The sequence below is a fragment of the Penicillium alfredii genome (assembly GCF_028826965.1).
Source record: "Penicillium alfredii strain IBT 34128 chromosome Unknown utg000007l_segment0_segment0, whole genome shotgun sequence".
NCBI lineage: Eukaryota > Fungi > Ascomycota > Eurotiomycetes > Eurotiales > Aspergillaceae > Penicillium > Penicillium alfredii.
This window is the reverse complement of record NW_026622704.1, coordinates 1356117-1377527: the sequence shown is the minus strand read 5'-3', so window position 1 is coordinate 1377527 and position 21411 is coordinate 1356117. Positions and strand designations below refer to the sequence as shown.

General features: G+C 51.7%; 9 protein-coding genes across 9 annotated transcripts; 4 read left to right on the top strand and 5 right to left on the bottom strand.

Moving 5' to 3' along the window:
* Positions 1–108: 108 nt before the first annotated feature.
* Positions 109–1753, bottom strand: NUU61_005186 (uncharacterized protein; the record flags this gene model as incomplete). Its single annotated transcript, XM_056655768.1, has 2 exons — positions 109–1386; positions 1646–1753. 2 exons carry the CDS (start codon positions 1751–1753, stop codon positions 109–111), a joined length of 1386 nt encoding a protein of 461 aa, XP_056511381.1.
* Positions 1754–2557: 804 nt separating this feature from the next.
* NUU61_005185 (uncharacterized protein) lies at positions 2558–2956 on the top strand (the record flags this gene model as incomplete). Its single annotated transcript, XM_056655767.1, has 1 exon — positions 2558–2956. One exon carries the CDS (start codon positions 2558–2560, stop codon positions 2954–2956), a length of 399 nt encoding a protein of 132 aa, XP_056511380.1.
* A 171-nt stretch (positions 2957–3127) lies between these two features.
* On the top strand, positions 3128–5190 carry NUU61_005184 (ENTH domain protein; the record flags this gene model as incomplete). The annotated part of the gene is made up of 5 exons (XM_056655766.1): positions 3128–3175; positions 3243–3480; positions 3531–3721; positions 3776–3887; positions 3947–5190. 5 exons carry the CDS (start codon positions 3128–3130, stop codon positions 5188–5190), a joined length of 1833 nt encoding a protein of 610 aa, XP_056511379.1.
* Positions 5191–6219: 1029 nt separating this feature from the next.
* Positions 6220–8278, top strand: NUU61_005183 (uncharacterized protein; the record flags this gene model as incomplete). Its single annotated transcript, XM_056655765.1, has 4 exons — positions 6220–6937; positions 6998–7242; positions 7366–7481; positions 7540–8278. 4 exons carry the CDS (start codon positions 6220–6222, stop codon positions 8276–8278), a joined length of 1818 nt encoding a protein of 605 aa, XP_056511378.1.
* A 402-nt stretch (positions 8279–8680) lies between these two features.
* NUU61_005182 (uncharacterized protein) lies at positions 8681–8947 on the bottom strand (the record flags this gene model as incomplete). The annotated part of the gene is made up of 1 exon (XM_056655764.1): positions 8681–8947. One exon carries the CDS (start codon positions 8945–8947, stop codon positions 8681–8683), a length of 267 nt encoding a protein of 88 aa, XP_056511377.1.
* A 110-nt stretch (positions 8948–9057) lies between these two features.
* On the top strand, positions 9058–9745 carry NUU61_005181 (cysteine hydrolase family protein; the record flags this gene model as incomplete). The annotated part of the gene is made up of 2 exons (XM_056655763.1): positions 9058–9478; positions 9561–9745. The coding sequence occupies 2 exons, from the start codon at positions 9058–9060 to the stop codon at positions 9743–9745; spliced, it is 606 nt and encodes a 201-aa protein (XP_056511376.1).
* Positions 9746–11733: 1988 nt separating this feature from the next.
* On the bottom strand, positions 11734–12743 carry NUU61_005180 (acetate uptake transporter family protein; the record flags this gene model as incomplete). Its single annotated transcript, XM_056655762.1, has 3 exons — positions 11734–12057; positions 12123–12285; positions 12343–12743. The coding sequence occupies 3 exons, from the start codon at positions 12741–12743 to the stop codon at positions 11734–11736; spliced, it is 888 nt and encodes a 295-aa protein (XP_056511375.1).
* Positions 12744–17254: 4511 nt separating this feature from the next.
* Positions 17255–18367, bottom strand: NUU61_005179 (alkene reductase; the record flags this gene model as incomplete). Its single annotated transcript, XM_056655761.1, has 1 exon — positions 17255–18367. One exon carries the CDS (start codon positions 18365–18367, stop codon positions 17255–17257), a length of 1113 nt encoding a protein of 370 aa, XP_056511374.1.
* A 465-nt stretch (positions 18368–18832) lies between these two features.
* On the bottom strand, positions 18833–21384 carry NUU61_005178 (uncharacterized protein; the record flags this gene model as incomplete). Its single annotated transcript, XM_056655760.1, has 5 exons — positions 18833–19060; positions 19138–20885; positions 20942–21228; positions 21282–21321; positions 21375–21384. The coding sequence occupies 5 exons, from the start codon at positions 21382–21384 to the stop codon at positions 18833–18835; spliced, it is 2313 nt and encodes a 770-aa protein (XP_056511373.1).
* Positions 21385–21411: the final 27 nt, after the last annotated feature.

Sequence of the window (21411 nt, the reverse complement as noted above, 5' to 3'; positions counted from 1 at the left end):
TCCGTGCAACAACACTTCCCCTCTGGCAGAGAGTGGCTTGATTCGCCCTCGCCATCATCAACCGCACAAGCCCATTTCAACCCCTCGACACGACACCACGCACAGGTCTCAACGCAAAGGTCGATTCCTGGAATATCGAGTCGGTCTCCTGGTGGGTGTGTCAAGGACTGCCTCGCTCTCTGACGGCCAGTCATCTGCCGTGACAATATTCAGACTGTCATTTTCCGCATCAATCACAATCGGCGTCTCCGGTCTACTCCCCGGAATTCCGTTCAAGAAGCGACTCGAGCCCTGGTTTGGGGTGCGTAGCTGCTCATTGTAGGGCATCGGGGGTACGTCCCATGCGGGAAGACTCAAACGATCTTCGGCAGTAGGTACTGGTCCTGAGCATACTGTCACAGTGTCGTGCACCGAAAAGTATCCATCGCTGGGCGTCTCAGGCCTGTGACGGAAAGGCATCCATGAGCCGTGCGAGCTTTCTTTGGAGTCATCAAACTCGTATGATTCCGAGTCAGAGTCTTCATCCTCTGAAAGCTCGTAGTCATAGTCGGAGTCCATGGTCTCCTCCTCTATCTCTTTTTGTTTCTTCTGAGGAGGGGTATTCTGCGGCGTGTAGGGCATCTCATCTGGCCGCTCGAGCTCATCGATATCGACAGTAGAGCAATCTTGAATACCTTGGAGGAATTCGGATAGACGTTTTTGGGACCAGTGCCATCTTTGAACAGATGCTCGCGCCACATTCTCTCTGTGTGGGACTGGGATTTCCAGGATCTCAAGGAGCTTTCCTAGAATACACCCGGCTTGATGCTTTGGAATTTCCCTTTTTGTGAGGTCCGCGATGAATCCATTGTTACAAGCCTTTCGGCTTTGAAACAAAGAAAATTGCAGGAGGTATTCAATTTCCGGATGCCCAGCCACGAGTTCCTTCAGGGTGTCGATGTAGATAGTACTGACGATTGCTGGGGTTGGCACGCGTCCCCAGACCAGAAACTCCCCGTAGCCTCTGTAGCAGGGTGTGCGAGTATCTGTGAGCTTTACCAGCTCTTGGGCCGTGAAGATCGGGGTGTCGAGTTTGGACGTGTCGATTATAGTCAGTATGGCACCTTTACCTGCCCGGATTCCTCGATGAACTGGGGATATCGGCGCTTGGGAAGTGGAGATGAAAGGTGTTTTGAGCTTTGCCTTTGTAGCGTGGTTCTTGAAATGTTCTAAGAACTCCTGTGAAATATCCCCCGGGTTGAAAATGAGTGAGCCAGTGTTTTCGAATAGTCCCGCTCGGAGCTCGGTCTTGCAGTTGATTCCTTGCGAGTCGAAATTTGACCATCGAAAGAGCAATGGCGGGAGATTGTTTTTGCAGAGACCAGGCAAATTCTCTTGAGTCGAGGCCTAGCAATGGTCAATGACTATTGGATAGAAGTGATTAGAGACTTCGTGGTACCTGGCCATTCTCCAACCCGTCTTCCACCCCTTCTTTGCGACACCAGCCAGATGGCTTGTCAAAACAGCAAACCACCAGTGGTTCGTGAGAGCTCTCAGTTGGAGGTATAGGGGGTGTTTTAGTCCTAGGGGGGTAACAAGGATAGTATGATCCTAGGGTGTATAGTTAGGACAAGTTTCGAGGGGTAACTATTTTGGGGGGACTTACTGCAGTAAGAACTGTCTGAAGATAGTCAATATCCAATTTCTTCGGCTTGAAGTTGGACGTATCGATGTTGTCGGATAGTTGCCGGCGAAGACTTATTTTCAATCGCATCGCCGTGCTCTCAATCAGAGAAATCCGGGTTTTCCACTCCCCGTCTCTTCTGAACTCACTATCCACGTGAACATGATACCAGACATTATGACAATCCCTCCTCATCTGGTACCATTGTGCGTTCAGGGTGGGATATGAAGCAATGCCTCTCGGCAACCCACACTCAAGAAGGTGTCTCTTGAATATGGCAGAAAATATAGACACTAACTCTTGAGGTTTGCAAGAGTAAAAACGATACAAACAGCACAGTGTCTGTCTCATCTCACAATTCCATCTGATGCAATTCCTAGGGCTCTTCATTCTGGATGTGACAAGGAGACGATGAGAGGTGATGAGGCTTGAGAAGAAAAAAAACCGGATGAATGAAAAAGGAGAAAGAGAAAACCTGAAGGAGAGGGAGACGAAGCGAAGTCTTCGGGTGAAGATCGAGGCGAGATGGGACTTGTCAGAGGAAAGGAGGACTTCGGGAGGAAGAAACGCACAGGATAAAAGAGCAAAGGTTCGAGGTTAAGAAGTGAGAACTCGAGTTTGACAAACTCCAGAAAGAGAAGACCAATTCCAATAGGCAACAAACACACTTGTGAGAAATGTTGCAGATGCCTTGAATTGAGTCAAAGGGCTCATCTCATGCTACGAGGGAGGAGAATCGCTAGTATCTAGAGAGATGAACCTCAAGTACTTTTCAGTTATATTCACGCTTGAAACTCCAAGAAGGTTATTGACATTCGACAGTCTACACAAGATATATGTTTAGCTATGTAGGAGTGAAACACAACTCAATTAATTGCCAATAAATATTAAAATATGAAAATTCAAGCATCTCAAGGCAGACGATCCAAAGAAACACAATCCATATGCTTCGATACTTCTGGGTACCTGGCCAAGTACTCCTCGCAGCAGCACAAACGACGTACCTCTCTGGTATTTCGATGGCACCTCGTGCACCCAACCACGCTAAACCCGATCGGGTACGCTAAGAGTGACACGGCATTCATCGACTTTCGCCAGGACACTCCGTACTCCTTGGAGTTCCTCGTCCTGATCTTATCCTTAGCCTCCCATTTCTATCTCGGACCCATATCCGTGTTCTCGGGCTTCCCCTGTCCGTCAATTCACAGTCCGGCTGTTCCGATCCGCTGGCACTTGCACGTCTCCCCTAGAAAGCGCCACCATCCCTCCCGGACCCCGACTATGGCTCAATGAGCCACACCAGACACAAGACGAGTGATGATTGAGGATCGGTTCGGACATTACAAGGGAACTTAATCCTGAAGCGGGTTCTTCAGTCTGTTCTTCCACTTATCCTCATCCTTGCGCTCTCTTCATCGTCCCCGATCGGGAGAGAGTGAACGTCGGTTGGCAACATTCACGAAAATGTCCCCCAACTTCGAGAAGTCAGTCAAGGGGGCTACTAAGCTCAAGGTCAGTTCGGCGGCACACATGATTCATTGCGACGATAGCCCTTTTACTAACCCCGTGGGGTAAACAGTTGGCGGCCCCTAAATCCAAGTATATCGAACACATCCTAGTATCGACTCATGCAGGGGAGGCCGGTGTCGCAGAGGTGTTTAGGACTCTTCAACTTAGACTTCGCGACTCGGCATGGACCATTGTCTTCAAAGCACTCATTGTGGTGCATCTCCTAATACGCGAGGGCCAGCTAGACGCCGCGCTAGGCTATCTTTCAGACAACCCCAAGAAAATTGCGCCCAGCAACTTCTCTGATGGTAAGAAAAGAGTCCGATTTGTGAATGCGGTTAGCTGACAGCCCATGCAGCGCAGCCGCAGGGGCGAAACATCCGACGCTACGGCGAATATCTCATTACGCGCGCCCGCGCATTCGAAGCCACGAGGATCGACCATGTCCGAAGCGGACCGGGGCGATTGAAGCGGTTGGGTGTGGATAAAGGGCTTTTGAGAGAGACGGAGATTGTACAGAAGCAGATCCGTGCGCTGCTGCGGTGTGATGTGGGTGACTTTTGCGTGTCCCCATCGATCTTCAGTGACTGACAGCCTGAACAGCTGTTGTCGGATGAGCCCGAGAATGAAGTCAGCTTGACCGCATTTCGCCTGCTCACGCTCGATGTTTTGACCTTGTATTCGGTCATGAATGAGGGCACAATCAATGTTTTGGGTAAGTCTGCAGCTCCACGTAGCTCTTTGTCCACGGGTGCTAATTGGGCGCGCATACAGAGCATTATTTCGAAATGTCCAGACCGGATAGCATACGCGCCCTGTCGATATACAAAACCTTCACGAAACAAACGGAAGAAGTGGTACAGTTTCTGGGAGTTGCAAGACATTTCCAGTCCGCAACCCGCTTGGAAATCCCGAAACTCAAGCACGCCTCCACTGATCTGGCACGTCTCCTCGAAGATGATCTCAACGACCCCGACTTCGACCTCCGACGACGAGAATACTTGGCTCAGAAAGGAGTGAAGCGAAGTGAACCTGATCCGCCGTCTGCCGAGACCCCTACTACCCGTGATATTTTCAAACCCGCGGCGAACCCACCCAAGCAGCCTGAACAGCAAAAGCCACCCCCTGCCGACTTGATTGATTTCTTCGACTCGATCGAGCAGAATCAACAGCCGATGGCACAACCGGCTCCCGTGCAATATCAACAAACGGGCTTCCAACAACAACCGCAGCAAGCGTTTTATCCCCAGCAGACTGGCTTCCAACAACCCCAACAAACTGGGTTTCAACAGCCACAGCAGGTTGGCTTCCAGCAGCCTCAGCAGACTGGATTACAGCCCCAAGCGACGGGATACGGCCAGCCGGCCCCGTATGGAGGAGCTTACGCGCAACAAGATCCCACTAATCCATTCGGGCAGCCGCCCGCACCACAACCGCTCCAAGCCACGCCAACCGGGGCCGGGTTTGGTGGATACACAGCGCAGCCCCAGTCATATGGGTTCCAATCGTCTCTGGCACCCATCCCGCAGAACGGAGTGGCCTCGTTCCCTCATCAGCAACAACCAATGCAGAACCAGCCACCGCAAACGCCGACCAACCCGTTCCGGCAATCGATGATGCCTAATACTCCCACCGGGGTTCCGGCGGCTCCTCTTACTCGGCAGAACACGAATCCGTTCGCCAAGCGCCTGTCCACGGCGACTCCGCAGTTCAGTTCCGGATCTTCTGAGCAATTCCCGGCTGCCCTGCCTGCACAAGTGCAGGCCCCGCCACCACAGCCGCTCCAAGCTCAACGAACAGGAACCAACCCCTTTGCACGGAGCTCTCCCGCTCCCCAGCAGCCGGGCCTTGCTCCTCTTCACCCTAATCCGACTGGCAGCACGAATCCCTTCCGGCAGAGTGCTTTTATCAATCAACAAACCGGACAGGGCTGGCAAGCCAGCGGGCAACACGGTACGATGGGTGGATTAGAACAGATGGATACCGTTCCGATCTTCCCACGACCAGGCATGACCTAAACTTGTATCCACGCAGTCTCGCAATGGGACCGGTGCCCTGTGATTAGATTATTCATTTTCTTTCTGAATATCCTCTTGTGTTTGGATTCCGCTTTTCCAGCGTTCTTATCGCTGTCTTTATACATTAAATATAGTAGTCAGTCGATCATGGAAGAGACGTGACCAGCCGAAATATTCTTCATCTACTCGGCAGTCACTCAGTGGCTGGCATTGGCGACGATTCCCAGCTCGCAACGCCCCAGGCCGTTGGGGGGCTTTCTTCAGACTCATGTATGGGGCCAAAACTGAAAATAATACACGCCTCTCCCAAGATCTGCAGGACGTTGTGCAGATAGAAAAAAAGACTGGTCTGTCGAGTATATGTACTTGTAGTACCGAGATTTGGGTTGATTTTCTAAATAACTCGGGATATGAAGATCTATAACGAGGTGTCTGTAGATCTTCCACCCCGGAATCGATTTCAGGACTCAAGCAAGATCGACAGCAGCGCCGTTGTCTTTGGATTTGTACTTGAGCCTTGGCCTGCATGCAATCGCCTTAACCCCCCTGGATCCACTCGCACTGAGGCGAGTTGGGCGCAATTACAATAAGCGAGTTATGAGAAGGTAGTACTTCACAACCGGAAGGATCTGGAGTTGGTGGGTCCCTTTGAAGAACCGACGTTAAGGCAAAGAGACTCCCCGTCGACATTGAGGTGCGAACAGACCCGAGGTTCGGGCTATTTGGTAGGGTTTGTAGGGTTCGTGGCTCTTCACCTTGGATTGCATTAGAGGACTGAGCCAACTCTGCAGGAAGTCGAATTCATTCCGGGCGCAGCCTCACAAGCCGCTAGTGAGCCAGCGGGGCCCTGCAATAGACCTGAAGAAACCAATTTCCTTGCGGGCTTGGGTGACCATTCCTTTTCCCCCGATAGCAGACGCGATTTTTCTTTTCTCACTTTGTTCCTTCTCCCCCGACTTCGCGTTCTTTAGTTCTGGTCCTTTGAGCCCCCGTGCCGAGTTCATGTCCAGATAACCTCGCAGGTTTGCGATGGACGCCAAGGATCGTCTCCCGTCTAATGAACAGACCCTCCCGGTCTTGTCTCGGTCTGCATGGCCAGTGACTGATCCCATCCTCCAAGGACACTACGCTGTACCTGCTCAGGCCTCAGAAGTCCTCACAAAAGCCGAGATTACATCCGGCACAACCCCTCAGCCCTCCCAACCTTCTCAGCCTACAAGCGCCGGCCGCAATGCCCCGTCCAAAGTCCGCAAGCCCCGCAAGACCAACAATGCATCGGCCGGGAAGTCGACCCTGTTCTGGGTCCATAGCGACCAGAAGTCGGCCGCAGAGGGCACCAAAGAAGAAACCCTGAAGCGCATTCGGTCCCATGTGATGTCGGAACACAATCGGAAGAAGAGACGCGACAATACAAAACGATACAAGCATCAGACCTGGCAGCAACCAGACTCGCAGCCCCCAGTGAAGACCGCGGGCTCTGCTCTCCCACCGGCCACCTCGTCCAGCAGTCACCAGAGTCCCGCGATTGAAAATGTGCCCATCAAACAAGAGTTTGTGTCAACCTCAGCGGTGGACTACCCGGTCGCACCGGGGCCGACCTGGGGTGGAAGCGACTTCTATGGCACTGTGGCCTATCCCGCCAAATCGTCCCCGTCTGCATGGTCCTACGTGGGGCAAGGAGCCGGCGATCCTTTCAATACTGGGCATACTCAGCTGACGGAACGAATGATGCGGCACCTACATAGCTGTAAGTGCTGGTTGTTGAAGTTTAATTCTTATGCATTATGGTTGCTAACCCAATGGCTAGTCCTCTGGGACTTGACCCAGCAAGCGCATCCGTTGCAGACGCGATATAATCCTAAATTGCAGGCCCATTGGAGCTCCTTGGTTCAACGGGACCCGGCCATCCTGCACGCTGCGATTTGTATGGTTACGTCCAATGCCGCCATGCGCGCGGGCGAGCTGCCTGTCACGGACCCGACGAAGCAACGGAGTGTGCTGGTGCTTGACACTTTCCACCACCGGGGGAGACTATTCGGCTGGTCAACGAATGTCTGTCCGACCCGGTCAAAGCTTCCAGCGATGCATTGATTGCAGCAGTTTCCACATTATTGACAATCGAGGTGGGTCTTTTTCTAATGTCTAGAATAAGGCCAATTCAACTAATTGAGGCAGATTGCGTCGGGCAACCCCGATTATCTCAAAATTCACCTGGCAGGGTTGCGGCAGATGATCGCCCTCCGCAACAGTTTCGCCGATGTCCCTTCAGATGTCCGCTTCCAAATCTCATGGTAAGTGGCCATCTTCTTCTGACCCAGCAAGATGCAATACCGACCCACCTTCACTTAGGACCGACATCCGGGTTGCATGCATGGCGCACGCCAAACCCATTTTCCCCTTCGTCCGCGACGTCCGACCAGCGGGACTCTCACTCCTCCCACCCAACGACGACGTAGCCCTCCTCGCAACGCGCATGTTCCCATTCATCAAGATCCCCGGCATTTTCGGCGCCGCCATGTCGCAACTCATCTACGACCTCCTCGAGCTCACATGGTACGCCGAGTGGATCAAGGGCAACACGGGGCACCAGCAATTCAACGAGGACACCGAGGAGTACTTCAACACGGAGGTGCTGTATGTCGAGTACTCGCTGCACATGGACCGGTACACGGCCACGGGCCAGGTCAAGGGCGACGCCTCCATCGAGGGCTGCTGCCGCCTCGCGTGTCTGCTGTTCCACAACTCTGCGATCTGGAACTTCTACCCGCAGATTGCCCCGCTGTTGCCCAAGCCTATCCTCGCCCTGCGCGCTGCCCTCGAGATGACCATTCCGTCTGGTCTGTTTGCTCTCTGTCGCGACTTGCTGATCTGGTTGCTCTTTGTTGGTGCTGCCTGCAGCGCGGCTTTGCCTCAGGAGCGCGCGTTTTTCGTTGCCGAATTGGCTGCGGCTGCCCGTCTTCAGGGTGTTGGCTCGTGGCAGGAGACTCGGACTATCCTCATGGGATTCTTCTATGTCGACCGTGTGCACTTGCCTATGATTCGCCAGATTTGGAAGGAGGTGCAGTTGCAATTGGACCCACCGGTTTAGATGATACAGCTTCCTTTTCCTCTCTCTTTCTCTCTCTTCTTCTTCCTTTCCTTTTTTTGGCCTTTGGTCATATCCACACGAGTTTTAATGTATATACGAATGTTGATGCCGCAGCTACCTGAGGTGCATCGCCCTTGGAAAGTCATGATATAACGCCCTGCTGGAAGAGTGTCGATCTCACTCCTGCTGAGATTCCAAAGAGAAAGAAGATACTCCGATTATTATGAATATTAGGTGAATCGACGTAAGTAGTTGTGCATGTGTAAATAAATAGAATGAATAGAGTGGACTGCCGGTAGTCTGCCCCAAATGAAAATGGCAGATGAAATCTATACATGGGTGAAATCAAACAAGAACACATCGCCATCTATCCCCAGATGCTCACGCAAAGACAGATCTCGATTATAATTTAGACTCGGTAGCTTGAGCTTCCTGTCTTGCAGCATTTTCCCTCAATGCAGCGGCGAATCTCCACTGCACCAGAGGACCAACCAGGGAAAGCAGTTGCACAGCAACACAAATAGTAAAGATGAGCCCCACGCCAACGGCATCGATCAGAGGCACGACAAAACTAGTGTTCCCGGCAGCAAACAAGCAGCGGGCGAGGTTAAAACTGGCACTGGCGCCGGCACTCTTCTCATGGAAGATATCCACCAGATAGGTCATCATGACCGATTGCATGGACACGGCTGCCCACCCGGTCAGGAATGTTGATACAACGGGGACGGCGAGGTATATCAAGAAAACATTTGTTTTCCTTGCTTCATCCCTCAATAAAAATGGCATCCGCATACCCAAACTTCGGGCCACTCTACGCAATCCTCCATTTGGATTGGGGGTCTGCCCTGATAGGCGCCGTCCAAGAGACTCCAGAAGAACAAGCCCTGATCACAAACTACACGCGCTGGAACAACGCGGTTCACCAGAAGATCCCTCGTCCAGTGACTATCTTCACCACGCTCGCCTTCAGTCAGGGACAACCCGAGGTGAAGACCAACACGCCATTCGCTAACCTCATCGCACCCTTCGGCGCCTTCGAGACTGGCACCCCCGAGGTGCAGATCGACAGTCGGTTCACGCTAGATGAGAAGGATCTAGTATTTCCTAAGAAGAGATGGTCCGCAACCACGGGCAATGCGCTGGAGCACACCTTGAAGTCACAGAAGATCAACACAGTGGTGATTGTGAGTGATCTCGAGCGTGTTTGATATCCCTGTCACGGGGGATAAGGCCAACTCTTTGCATGGCAGTCCAGATTGAGCTTTTCTGGAGTCGTCATGAGCACCATTCGGTCGGTTGTTTGACTTGGATTACCGTATTTATGTGATTGCTGATAACGTGCTGGACTTGCCGGTGCACCAGAATGCCGAGTTCAAGAAGGTCATAATCGACAGTCTGCTGCCCAAGATGAACCTCGACGTCATTTCCCTTGAGGAGGCCCTTCAAGCCCTGGAGCAAAGCGCTTAGCATCGCTATTGGCCTGGTCACCCCGGCGGCACCATGTCTCCACAGGGTCGTTGTATAGAGAGCAGAATATAATTGAGGTAACCCAGCAGAATCGAATACAAGAGTTATCCTCCATGTGTGCAGCTCACCACTGCATAGAGCACAGTTCCAAACTCATCAATACCCTCCAGCCATTGATCAACTCTGTTGCGTCTCTTTGCGATGCCGAATTCATCCAAATCCGCAGGAATCGGCTAGGTCGGTTATCTCTTTCGAGGATAGACCCATTTTACTCTGTAATGTATGACGCCGTTCTCATTCTGGTGGGTATCAACCAACTTTGGAAGCAACCTTACCTTAAATGCCTCATATACTCAGAGTTACTTACATCTACTCTAAGCCCAGTGGCAAACTAAACAAGGGAAAAATAGATAACTAAAGCACCAAGAATATTAAATCATGTCTATAAGCCGGAAAGTTCATTTTCATCTATCCATACAATATCCATCCACCATCCACCTCGGCAACTCCTCTTCCTTTTGTTCCATTTTTGAGATAATGATAAGAACGTGCAATCCGTAAACAACGCATACTATAGATCCATGTCATTATAAAGACCGAGCTATCTCCGTTATATACGTGATCTATGATAGGGCTATGGGGGAAGAGGGAGTTGCCGAGCGAGCACCGAGTTTGAGCCGGATGAAGGTCGGATGTATCTCGGCGTTGTAGAAGTATTCTTTTCAACTTTTGATATTATGCTTCCCTGTCAAGAATACTTTTTCTTTCCTTCTTTTTTTGCTCAATCTATTTATTCACGTTCTTTGTCCCCATCTCATATTCAATTCATCCCATTGACGAGCGAGGACAAGCGCCAGAACGAGAACAACGTCCGATTGATCGAGGGTTTCGTTTTATAACGATGAAGTTAAGACTCGATTTAACTGCTTTCTTTCTACGAGGCCTTTTCCCTCCTTTTCCTCTTCTTCTTCTTCGGACTTGACCACAGAATTCACTGCTCGTCTAAAAAACTCACGTTCGTTTCCTATGACGAATACTCGGTGCTTGGCTCGACGGGTGTATAAGACTCGGACAGGACCCTGATCGACGCGGACACGGGGTGACACTCTATACCTGGTCTTCCTGCCTGCGGGTATATATCTACCTATGAGGGGCTAAGGTATGGTACCGAGGTATCTACCTAGACAGCACTCATTCTTACACTCACTTTGTTCATGTTTACAGCAGGATCTCTTTCTATACTTCAGTCCATTCAAGATTTTGTCAGCGACAGCACTGGGCCCGAGAATAACCACGTCCACTCTAGATGACTTAAGAAGACACCTCTGCCTTTCCCCTGTCTCTCTGAACTGCGGAACACCACCATCAACAGACAAGGACATGTCCCGAGTGCAGTCCCTATTCAACATGACAACATACAAACTACAACCACAACAGCAAAGAAAAGGTATGAGTGCATTCAAAACATGATTTTCATTATCATGTCAATGGATCTGAGCGTCAACATAAACAGACGGCAAGGAAATTAAATACAAGGAAAAGCCATACATGAGGGGAACCAAAGGACCACAAGACAAGATATAACTTGCATCCCTCCCCTCTCATTACACACGCCCACAATGCCACTAATAGTGGACAGTGGACGATCATGGGTTTGAAGCAGCATCTTACCGAGAAAGAGAGAGACAGGTTGACCATCTCACTCCCCAGATGACAGCAGCAACAAGAGCTACAAACCCCAAAAAAATACCGCATCCCTCGAACCCCAAGACTTTCGATTGTCCTCATTGTCGACGACACTCTTTCGATGTTGACGCCTGACCCAACAAAAACACACCAAAAACCCCGACCTCAAAAGAACAAAAACGACTTGGGATTGCAGCAATGGTACAACAATTGGGTATCAGAAAACATTACCAGCGCATTTATATACGCATCTCCATTCTTCACATTCATCCATAGGCGTTTCTTTTTTCGTCAAAACGAAATTACGCCTCCTCCCGGTCGGTCTTGGCCCGGCGGGTGCGGCCAGTGGGCGACCACGGGAAGTGGATGACAGGGAAGATGAAGAAGCTGTTGCTGGTGTCGGCGATACCGGCCAGGGCGTTGTACCAGGCAGCAAAGGCAGCCAGCAGACCAAACAGACCACCGGCCTTTTGGACCTTGGTGTTGGGCATGCCGGACGGGTCCCGCTGGATATAGGCAATGCCGAGCAGCAGGAAGGTCAGGTCGAGGAAGAAGAACAGCAAGAAGAAGGCGACGGTGGACTTCAGGGTGCAGAAGAGCATGATGGTGGTGAAGATGAACCATCCCTGGTTCGGGGAAAAAATGGTTAGCTTGGGGATATTGCTGACTCGACATGCGGTGGCAGACTTACCAGCAGGAACAGACCCATTGAGTTATAAAAGTCAGGACCGGCGCCTCCGAGCTCCTTCTCGATTTCGAATCCACCGGGGGTCAAGACGATGGCGAACGCGAGCCAGAAGCCACCGTACGAGGACAACGCAGTGGCACCAAAGGTGTTACCAACGGCCATTTCCCTGAAAAGCTGTTAGCTCCAACACCAGATTGACACGAAGGATTATTTCATGGCATACCACATGCCGGCTAGCAACTGCACCAGACCACCATATCCAAAGGCCAGACCGACGACGATGTTGGGCGCAGTCAAGTCCCGGGCCCCCATGTTGATGGCGCTCAGCACGAAAGTGGTGAGGGCGAAAGCGCATAGGCCAAGAGGAGCGGGATTGCCAAACTTGCGACCTTCCACCGGCTTGTACAGACCGGGCTGGAATTCACCACCGAAGGGAGGCAGACGTGCCTCGGCCGTGTTGACCTGGGCCAGAGGGCCGTATCCGAAGCGCGCGGCGGCTCTGGCGACCTGGTGCTCCTCGGCAGACATCTGGGGGTGCATGGGGGACCCACTGCCGTTAGAATGCTGGGGCACCGGACCAATGTCCTTTTCGAGGGCCCCATTGTTGGTGGTTTCAGCAGCCATTGTGAAGGATCGCGGGGATCAAGTCTCGCAAAATGTTTCTGAGATTATGTTAAAAAAGGAAAGAAAGAAAGAACAAGGCCAAGGTACTAAAAAAGAATAACAAAGGGGGTATTCAAGCTGAACACAATCCAGGAAACCCCAATGGAACCAAGTCTTATAACACAGTTATAAAAGACAAGATCTGATCCAAAACAGCCAAACAGCACCGCGGGGCAGAGACGAAGATGAAGACGAGAGGGGAGGCGCAACCGAAGCTATTATAGCTTGACGCGAGCACGGGCTGAAGGAGCGCTAAAAAACCAGTTCGGGGCCAAGCACCGCACAACGAACCGCTCCAAATTTTGGAGTGTTTTCTGGAGGACGAAAGGAAGAGCGAGTGGAGTTGGACACAAAAAACTTACTCGGCTGTTCGTTGCTCGAAGCTCCCTGGTTTTCTAAAGCGCAAAGATGTGCAATAGTCCGTTCCCACACTAACGGAGGTTAATTGGCAGGTTACTGGAAAAAAAGAAAAAAGAAAAGTGGACTCGACAGCGACAAAAAAAGAAAAGAAAAGAAAAGGATGAACAAGACTCCAGAATGGATCCTTATGAATCCTTGCCTGCGTCCTAGGGGGCGTTGACCCAGTAGTGGGTTGCGCTGTCACCCGATTCTTTTTTTTTTTTTTTTTCTTTTCTTTTCTTTTCTTTTCTTTTCTTTTCCCCTAGCAACAGTCACACAGGAACTCTCCCCGGACTGGGGAAAGGCTCGAATGCCGAATCAGCCGTGGAGACGGCACAGCTCGGGCAAGGGGGAAAACCGTGGGTACTTGGCCCAGCTGGTCACGGAAGCAAGGATGAAGGGAAATCCTGTGGCAAAGAGGGAAAAAAAAGTGGAGAGAGAGAGGGATCCGGGAATAAGCATTGGCAGAGGGAAAAAAAAGAAGAATGAGATGAGCTCACTCGTTGCCAACCTGCCGTGTTCAGCATCGCCAGTCATGTCGATCCCATCGTGTTTCTCGGTGGAGCTTCTTTGGTTTTTTTTTTTTTTTCCTTATTTTCTGCTCCTCTCTGCGGTGGGTCTCTTAGCGGTGGTTCTTGTGCTGACAGAACAGCATTTCTTGTAATTGACTTGTTACCCCGGATCAAGGGAAGAGAGATATCTCGAACACTTGGGCATACTTCAGGGCTTTCAACCTAAGAGAACGCGATCGCCACTACTGCACAACATGTTCAACGATGGCCCCCAACCACATGTTTTTTTTTTTAACGTTTTAATAGTTTATGGAGCTCGATTCCTGCCGGGGGCCAACACGGAATACGCCATGAAGCTGTGGGGGATGCTTGTTGATCCATCCGACCTCGGAGTGTTCTGTCCTCGGTAGAGCCCGGAAGTCGACTGCGTCACGACCTCTGGTGTATTTGAATATTGGAGAATTACTGAGGACTTTCATATTTTCGCATCGATCGGCATGTTCTGCTCTGGTGAATTATGCAAAGAATGGCCATTTGAGGTTCCCCCCTTTTTTTTTTTTTTTTGAGGACGCGGCTGGCTTCCGCGTGGAGACCGAATCCCCGTTCCCATTCGACTGGAGGGAAATTGTCTCGAAATTATTCTCTGTTCGGATGTTGGCCAGATCCGCGCTAATTCCTTCTTATTCTCGCGGGAATAGCCCCCAAATAGCCCTCGACCTGGTCCGGGAGAACACGATCTACAGTAGGTACCAGTCGGAGGGTAAACACGCTCACGACACTCCAGCATGATCCATCCTCGATATGGGATATTATGTTACTATCACAAATAAAAAATTTGTGATAATTTGCTTTCAATTCAGACCATGCAGAGATTCCCCGTCTCGATTCAGACCGAGTCGGGTCAATTGATTAGCTTTTTTTTTTATGTTGTTCGAATGTCGATGTATCAACGGGTATAGTGGTGGCTACCTACTTCGCTGGAGGTACTGGTACATCATGCATGGACAGCAATAGCTCACCCCGCACAGAATACCCTCTCGGGGTCTAGAAGCCTGTAGTGCAATTCATACTTCCTGTAGGTACCTACTCCCTGGTCATCCCCGCAAGTGTTCAATCCAATAGTCAGCATATGTCGGGAAACAGTCCAGTTCGGGATAGTAGGATAGTATCTGCCAGGTGACCTGGCTCTGTCTCCTCGCTCAACCCAGTCGATCAAGAAGCTCTGATTGACGGGGTTTCATCCCCGTGCTCCTGCCCGCATGCGTGGCGCAGGCTACTGTCGGCTCACCTCGTGTGTACCCGAGGGCCTAGGGCTAGGGGTATGGAGTTGTTTACATTTTCCGTGTGGATGTAACCGGATAAGCAGAGCTTTGGACTTGCCAAGAGTTGTGCTCAATAATGGCGTTGATAGTTTGATTAGTCTAGGGCATCAGGCCGGGGTATACTCCGGTGTGACCCCAAGGAAAAAACTATTTAGAATGTGCGGCCCGTTGTGATACTCGAGAGCAAACATGCCCATGTGCTCGAGCTTGATATTAGATATTCAGAGACCCGTCTTGACATCCAGAGTCTGCTGTGTTCCTGTCGATGATGCATCCATGGATAGATGACTATGTAATTTTTGGCTTGGTCTTTTTCATTCATTCATTCATTCATTTTTTTTTTTACTCTCCAGACGATCGCTCAGTGATGGATACAATTACAGCATATCTCTTCCCTAACAAAGCAATAGAAAGGAATATCTCCATACTAACCAAGCTCCTGAGTCGACACGCCAACCCCAGACCCAGCGATGTGGCTCACCCGAACCCAAGTACCGCAAAGACCTTGCCACAGCTACAGATTCCCCACCCCAACTCCGTTCCCCCGAGATACACCTTCAGCGGGGGTAGCGATGTTCCCTACTCGATGGAGTATGGCATGCGGGGAGAAGAAGAACATAGCTCGCTCAGCCCTGCGCCGAGAGAGCGCGTGATGGGGGAACAAAAAGAAGAAAAGATCATAGCCCATGGCGTCATCTGTGATAGACCCTTTCAACCGTGCCGAGTTGGAGAGCTAATTTCGGTCCGGGAGAGAGATGGAGATGGAGCGACTGTCTGGCACATCCTGTACCGTGGATACGCGCTCCACATCTTCCTTCTTTTCCTTTTCTCCCTGACTCTCTCTCTCTCTCATCTGGCCAAACGCGATCGTCATGATCCGCCACTTGCGGTCAAACCAAGGATATCGTGGACCAGCTGTCAGGAAATCCTTCTTTCCAATAGTGCGATTTTTTCTTTTTCTAATGAACCCCCGCACTCGGCACGCAGCCGGACGGGTACGAAGGATTCTACCTACATGGAACTATCTCGATGCGGTCAAGTCTGTGGGTAGATCGACAAGACACATGAACATCGAACATCATTCATGAACACCATAGAAAAATACAACCACATACATACACTTTTTTTTTCTTTTTCCTCTCTTTGTCTTGCATAATTTCGGCTCGGCGGAGCGGAACCCCAGACAATTTCGGCCCATGCGGCTTTCTCCACAGTTGGTCCCCGGATGTGTCGGACTTGGGAGATGAGCGATGACATCGGATTGGCGGTGTATGCAGTGTGGATCGGCAACTGAGCCGATCTCCTTGCCACTTGAGGATGGATGCAGCCGGTGATCCCGTGTGCCTCACTCTGACCTTTCTTGGAATTGAGGGGTCAAGGAAATTCCTCAAAAGAGGTGCCCGGAAAAATAGCTCGGATGTAGAGCTGGCTTTTGTCCTTGGTGTGTCGCCCATCTATAGGTTTGGGGTTAGAATTCATGATATAGCAATAAAAAAAAATAAGAAGCTCTTATGGTGCAATTTGTCTTTGGATTCGATTAGATATGAGAAATACTTTATGGATTTTGAACTAATTACTCTTATACTATTGAGGTTAGTTATCGTAGTTCCTGCTTGGGAGTATTTCACCTATCATGTCTTGATACCCCCATAGCTCCCTGCTTTAGTAGTTTGACCTGTCTATATCGACCCTTTTATTTTCCTTTGCCTTTAATATGCTGGATCGGCCGGTCGAATATTCTAATTCCCGAGGTTGAATTCATCTGCTAAGGTGTGCTTTCCCCTTGCCTTCCCGACTGGCTTTATTGCCTGGGGTTGCAATCGCATATCAGCTTTAAGCTTAAGATAATTGACTAATCCTGGTTTCTGTCCAACGGTAATATGCTATAAATCCATGGATCCTGAGGCATAATACGGTCCTTAGTTGTGTAATGCAGTGAACTCTTGATCTAACAGGCTGTTAGAAAAGATTTTATAATATATGAATATGGCAGTGGAATATCGGACTTCGAGTTTCTTAGGGCCTACGTGATGGTTCTAACTATTCACTTGGGCAAGAATTCTCTAAGATGAACAGTCACACAAGGAGGGAGAGAGAGGGAGAATAAATAGAAAAATAGAAAACGAGTCTAACTTCTATAGATGCTATCATCAATACACTCTTCAACACAATGTGCCAACCCTATCTTTGCCCACGCGCCACGCAAATATGCAACCCAAGCTCTATAACAACTCCTCAATCAAGCCCCCACGTCTGCAGCCTTGAACTCAGGACTGAATTCATAGTCAATATACCCCCTGGGATTCTTAGGCAGATAAAAGAGCTCGCGCTGGTATGGCTCGAGCGGAACCCCAGCCTTGATTCGGAACGGCAAGTCCGGGTTGGAGATGAATCGGCGCCCAAAAGCAACGACAACATCGCGACCGGCATACCTGCCATCAACAGCAGCAGGCGCCGACTCAGCCGTGTATCCACCGGCAACAACAACCGGCCCGGCATCGCCATAAGCATCGAGGAAGAAATCCAGGCCGTCCGCCGTATCATCAGCGACCTCGACATTACCCGCGATACGGCCCTCAACAAGATGCACATACGCCAGCCGCAGCGGCGCCAGCTGGCGCGCCAGATACGCAAACTGCGGCTCCGGGTCGCGCATGCGCATGGCTTGGAAGGTACTCCACGGGCTAAACCGGATGGCCGTGCGGTCTGCGCCGACGGCATCGACCACAGCGCGCGTCGCCTCGATCGCGAACCGCGCCCGCTTCTCGACGCTGCCGCCCCAGCCGTCCGTCCGCGTGTTGCTGACGTCCTGGATGAACTGGTCGAGCAGGTATCCGTTGGCGGCGTGGATCTCGACGCCGTCGAAACCAGCCGCCACGGCATTGCGCGCCGCCTGTGCGTAGTCGGCGATCCAGGACTGGATCTCGGACTCACTCAGTGGCCGTGGTGTCGCGTTGTCTGCGGGTTCTGGGATCGCGCTGCTGGAGACTACGTCGAACCCGCCCTCGGCAGATAGAACCCCTGGGTTGGCGGTTCGGCCCAGCGCCCAGAGCTGCATGTAGATGTACGAGCCCTTGGCGTGCACGGCGTCTGTGATGTTCTTCCAGGCGGCGATCTGGGCCTCGCTGTAGATCCCCGGGACGTTGGGCGCGCCGCCGGCTTGCGGCGTGATGAAGGTGCCCTCTGTCACGAGGAGCGTGCCGGGTACTGATGCCCGCTGCGCGTAGTAGTCTTTGACGAACGGTAGCGGGACATGCTGGTCGTCGGCGCGGAAGCGTGTGAGCGGTGCCATTGCGATGCGGTTGGAGAGCTCCACGCGCCCGATCTGTAGCGGGGTGAAGAGTTTCGACATGGTGGATGTGACGAGAGTGGGAGACTGATGAAAATGGGATCAATTGGTTTGTAGATGCTTCAGAAGAGTGGTCTTGTTCAAATAAAAGTTGAATTTGAAGGATTGCGCCGATTCCATCATGCCATTCTTGCAGACTTTTTATATACTTCTGCACTCGGATTTGCATTTGCCCTTGATTTCCAAGCAATGCCGATCCACGCCGATTTCCAAGACTTCGGCATCGGCACCACCACACGAGTGCGGGTCTGGCAATGTACTATGATTTGCTGCACAAGTAGGTGGATATGGGTTTCGACACTTTGCCATGTTATTCCATCCAAAACTCTACAGTGCTGTAGTAATAGTCGCTGAATTCATATCCCATTCGCTCAACGCCTCCTTGGCCCAGCCACGGTTTATACACATAAAAAGAAAAACACTGCTCCTTGGTATCATCAATGCATACTGTAACCAAACAATAATCAATCATCGCTGCTCCAGACGGCGCGCAGTCGCTTCAAGTTGCGCGTTGAAGGCGCGGACTTGGTTCAGGAGCCCACCTTGCGCCCCCGGCGCCCGAGAGCTTACATCGGACATAGTACGTAGAAGAAACTCGACATTTGCGGGCGAGGAATCTGTAGGGGGTGGAGCACGGTGCTGGCGGTCGAGGGCAAGCTCCAGACTGTGAAGGGAGTTGTTGATAGTGGTGCGAGCCTAGCAGGGGGCAAAAGTGGTTAGTGAGCGCCTCACCAGCGACTAAAAGATATGAGAAGAAACGAGAAATAACTCACCGATTTGGCCCTCTCATCTTCCATATGCTTTGCTCGCACTGCGTCCATCTGCAAGGCCACGTTCTCTCGCTCCCGCCGGACTCGGTACAGATGGCTTCGCAGGTCCATCATTTCCCGCTTCGCCTTCTTCAATTGGACCCCAAGGACAAAGTTGCTGTCGAGCATCTCACTCAAGTCAAGCAGGCGACCTTCCAGCTCCGAGCCGAATGCCTCGACAGCCTTCCTCTTGCGCGACCATTCCGCGCGCCGCGTGGGATTCGTCTCGTTCGTAATCCCGTTCTTGAGTGTTGTCAAGGTCTTCTCCAGCGTCTCGCGACAAATCTGGCTTAGGACATCAGCTGGATTGACCCCGCCGCGGCTGGGCAACTTGGTCTTCTGGCGCGTCGAGAGCTCATCGGCCGAGTCTTCTTCTTCATCACCAGACCCGTCGGCAGGAGAGACCGTTCCACCCAAAGCAGTAGTATTGGCGAGACGATGCACGGTGACAGGGACGGTTTCCCCTCGAGGCTCTCTTATTTTTCGCCGAGGCGCATCTTGGGCAATTTCGGGTTCTGGTTGCGCTTCTGTTGCAGGTGCAGGCTCGGACGCCGTTGCACGTGTGGCTTTTTTTCCAGATGCGCAGCCTCGAGACTTCTTGAGGGCTGCTGCCACAGATTCCGCCTCTGGCTCTGGCTCTGGCTCTGGTTCAGCTTCGGGCTCGGGCTCCGGTTCGGGCTGGACCTCCGGCCGGTCGGTTCGCTTTCTTGACTTGGGCTTTCGGCTACGTTGTGCACCTGCCGAAGACGATTCGCCCACGGCTGGAGCTGGGTCAATTGAAACATCTGGACGCTCAGAAGCCTCAGCTGTGCCGGTGGTCTTCCCAGCAGTAGACGGTCTACCACGGGGTCGTTTGGTCTTTGATGACTGAGCCTGTTTCTTCGCAGGCTCGTTTTGAACTGTAGTTTCGGGTTCTGGTGCCACATCCTCTGCCAGCGACGGAGAGCGATGACCATTGACTTTGCGTCCCAGGCGACCACGAGGTTTCCTTATTTCCCGAGTAAGCTTCGAGGATGCCTCATTGCTCTTCTCCGCTGAATTAATAGAGCTACTAGGCTCGGGAGCAGCCCTGTTCGCCTCCACACCGTCATTAGTAGTCGGCACATAGCCGGCTTCAGGCTCATCGCCTGAACCGCCACGAATTTGTCGAGCGTTCCCTTTCGATTTAGCCCCTTTCTGCGAGGGTGGTGATGTAGACTTCGCTGAGGCTTTCGTCTGCTCCTTGGCCACCTTGGCTGACTTTCCGGCTTGAGGTGACCGGCTCCTTTGCCGCTTCGCGCGTGACTTTGTGGTGGTTTCTGGTTGTCCACTACCAATTTGTGTTTGATCCAGCGGGGCTTTGGATGACGACGGCAGCTCTTGCATATTTTCGCCCATTTCCGGCCCCGCAGACTCTGCCTCTGGTAATAGGGGTTGAGGCGCGTTGTCATCCCCGACTGCAATCCCTGAGGCCTCGCCATTGATCCTCGACTCACCCGCCTGTGGTAATTCGTCCGCTGGAATTTCTGGGAGGGGTGATGCCTGTGTCCGGGTTGGTTCGTTCACTGGCGTCGGTTGAGGTGCAGGTATATCTGTAGTTGAAACTTCTGGTGCCTGAGTTACTTGAGTCTCCGTTTCCTTTGCGACATCAGGTTCTTTGGGTATTGAGTTGCCATTGTCGCGTCGCAAAGGACTTCGGCGTGAAGAAGTATCCAAATTCCTGTCAGGAGGGCCTTCGGAATATTAGTATGCGCTTCCAAATCCCAGAGCATCGCGTCGTGCAACATACTGATTTTCCTCCTTTTGCTGCTCCGCGTCTGTTCAGGTCCATCGTCAGACGGTATATCGTAGGTCGAGGGTCTTTGAGGTAGGCCATTGCGCGCGCTTCCTGGCGTTCGCTGGGTTCCAATGCGATTTTGGGATGATTGCGACGGTTTCAACGATGGCGGCGTTGACGTGGTTGGTTGTGTTTGCGGAAGCACTTTCGCCTCAGGGATCGAGAGTTGCGGTTCGGGAGGCTCAATTCCTGGTGACCCGAACGAAAAGCCGAAATTCACCTCTTTGATTTTGCGCGTCCTGGACCACTGGTCAGCTTCTGTTATGGTTTCGCGGGGTATAGAGGCGCGTACCCAGCGCCGCGCTGGCGCATTTGCAGCCGCTCCTCTCGCGCTGTAAACCGTCAGCAATAGTACTTTCCCATATCAGCACAAATAAACACATACTGGAGGCCATTGTGGAGGGACGACGTCGAGAGAGACG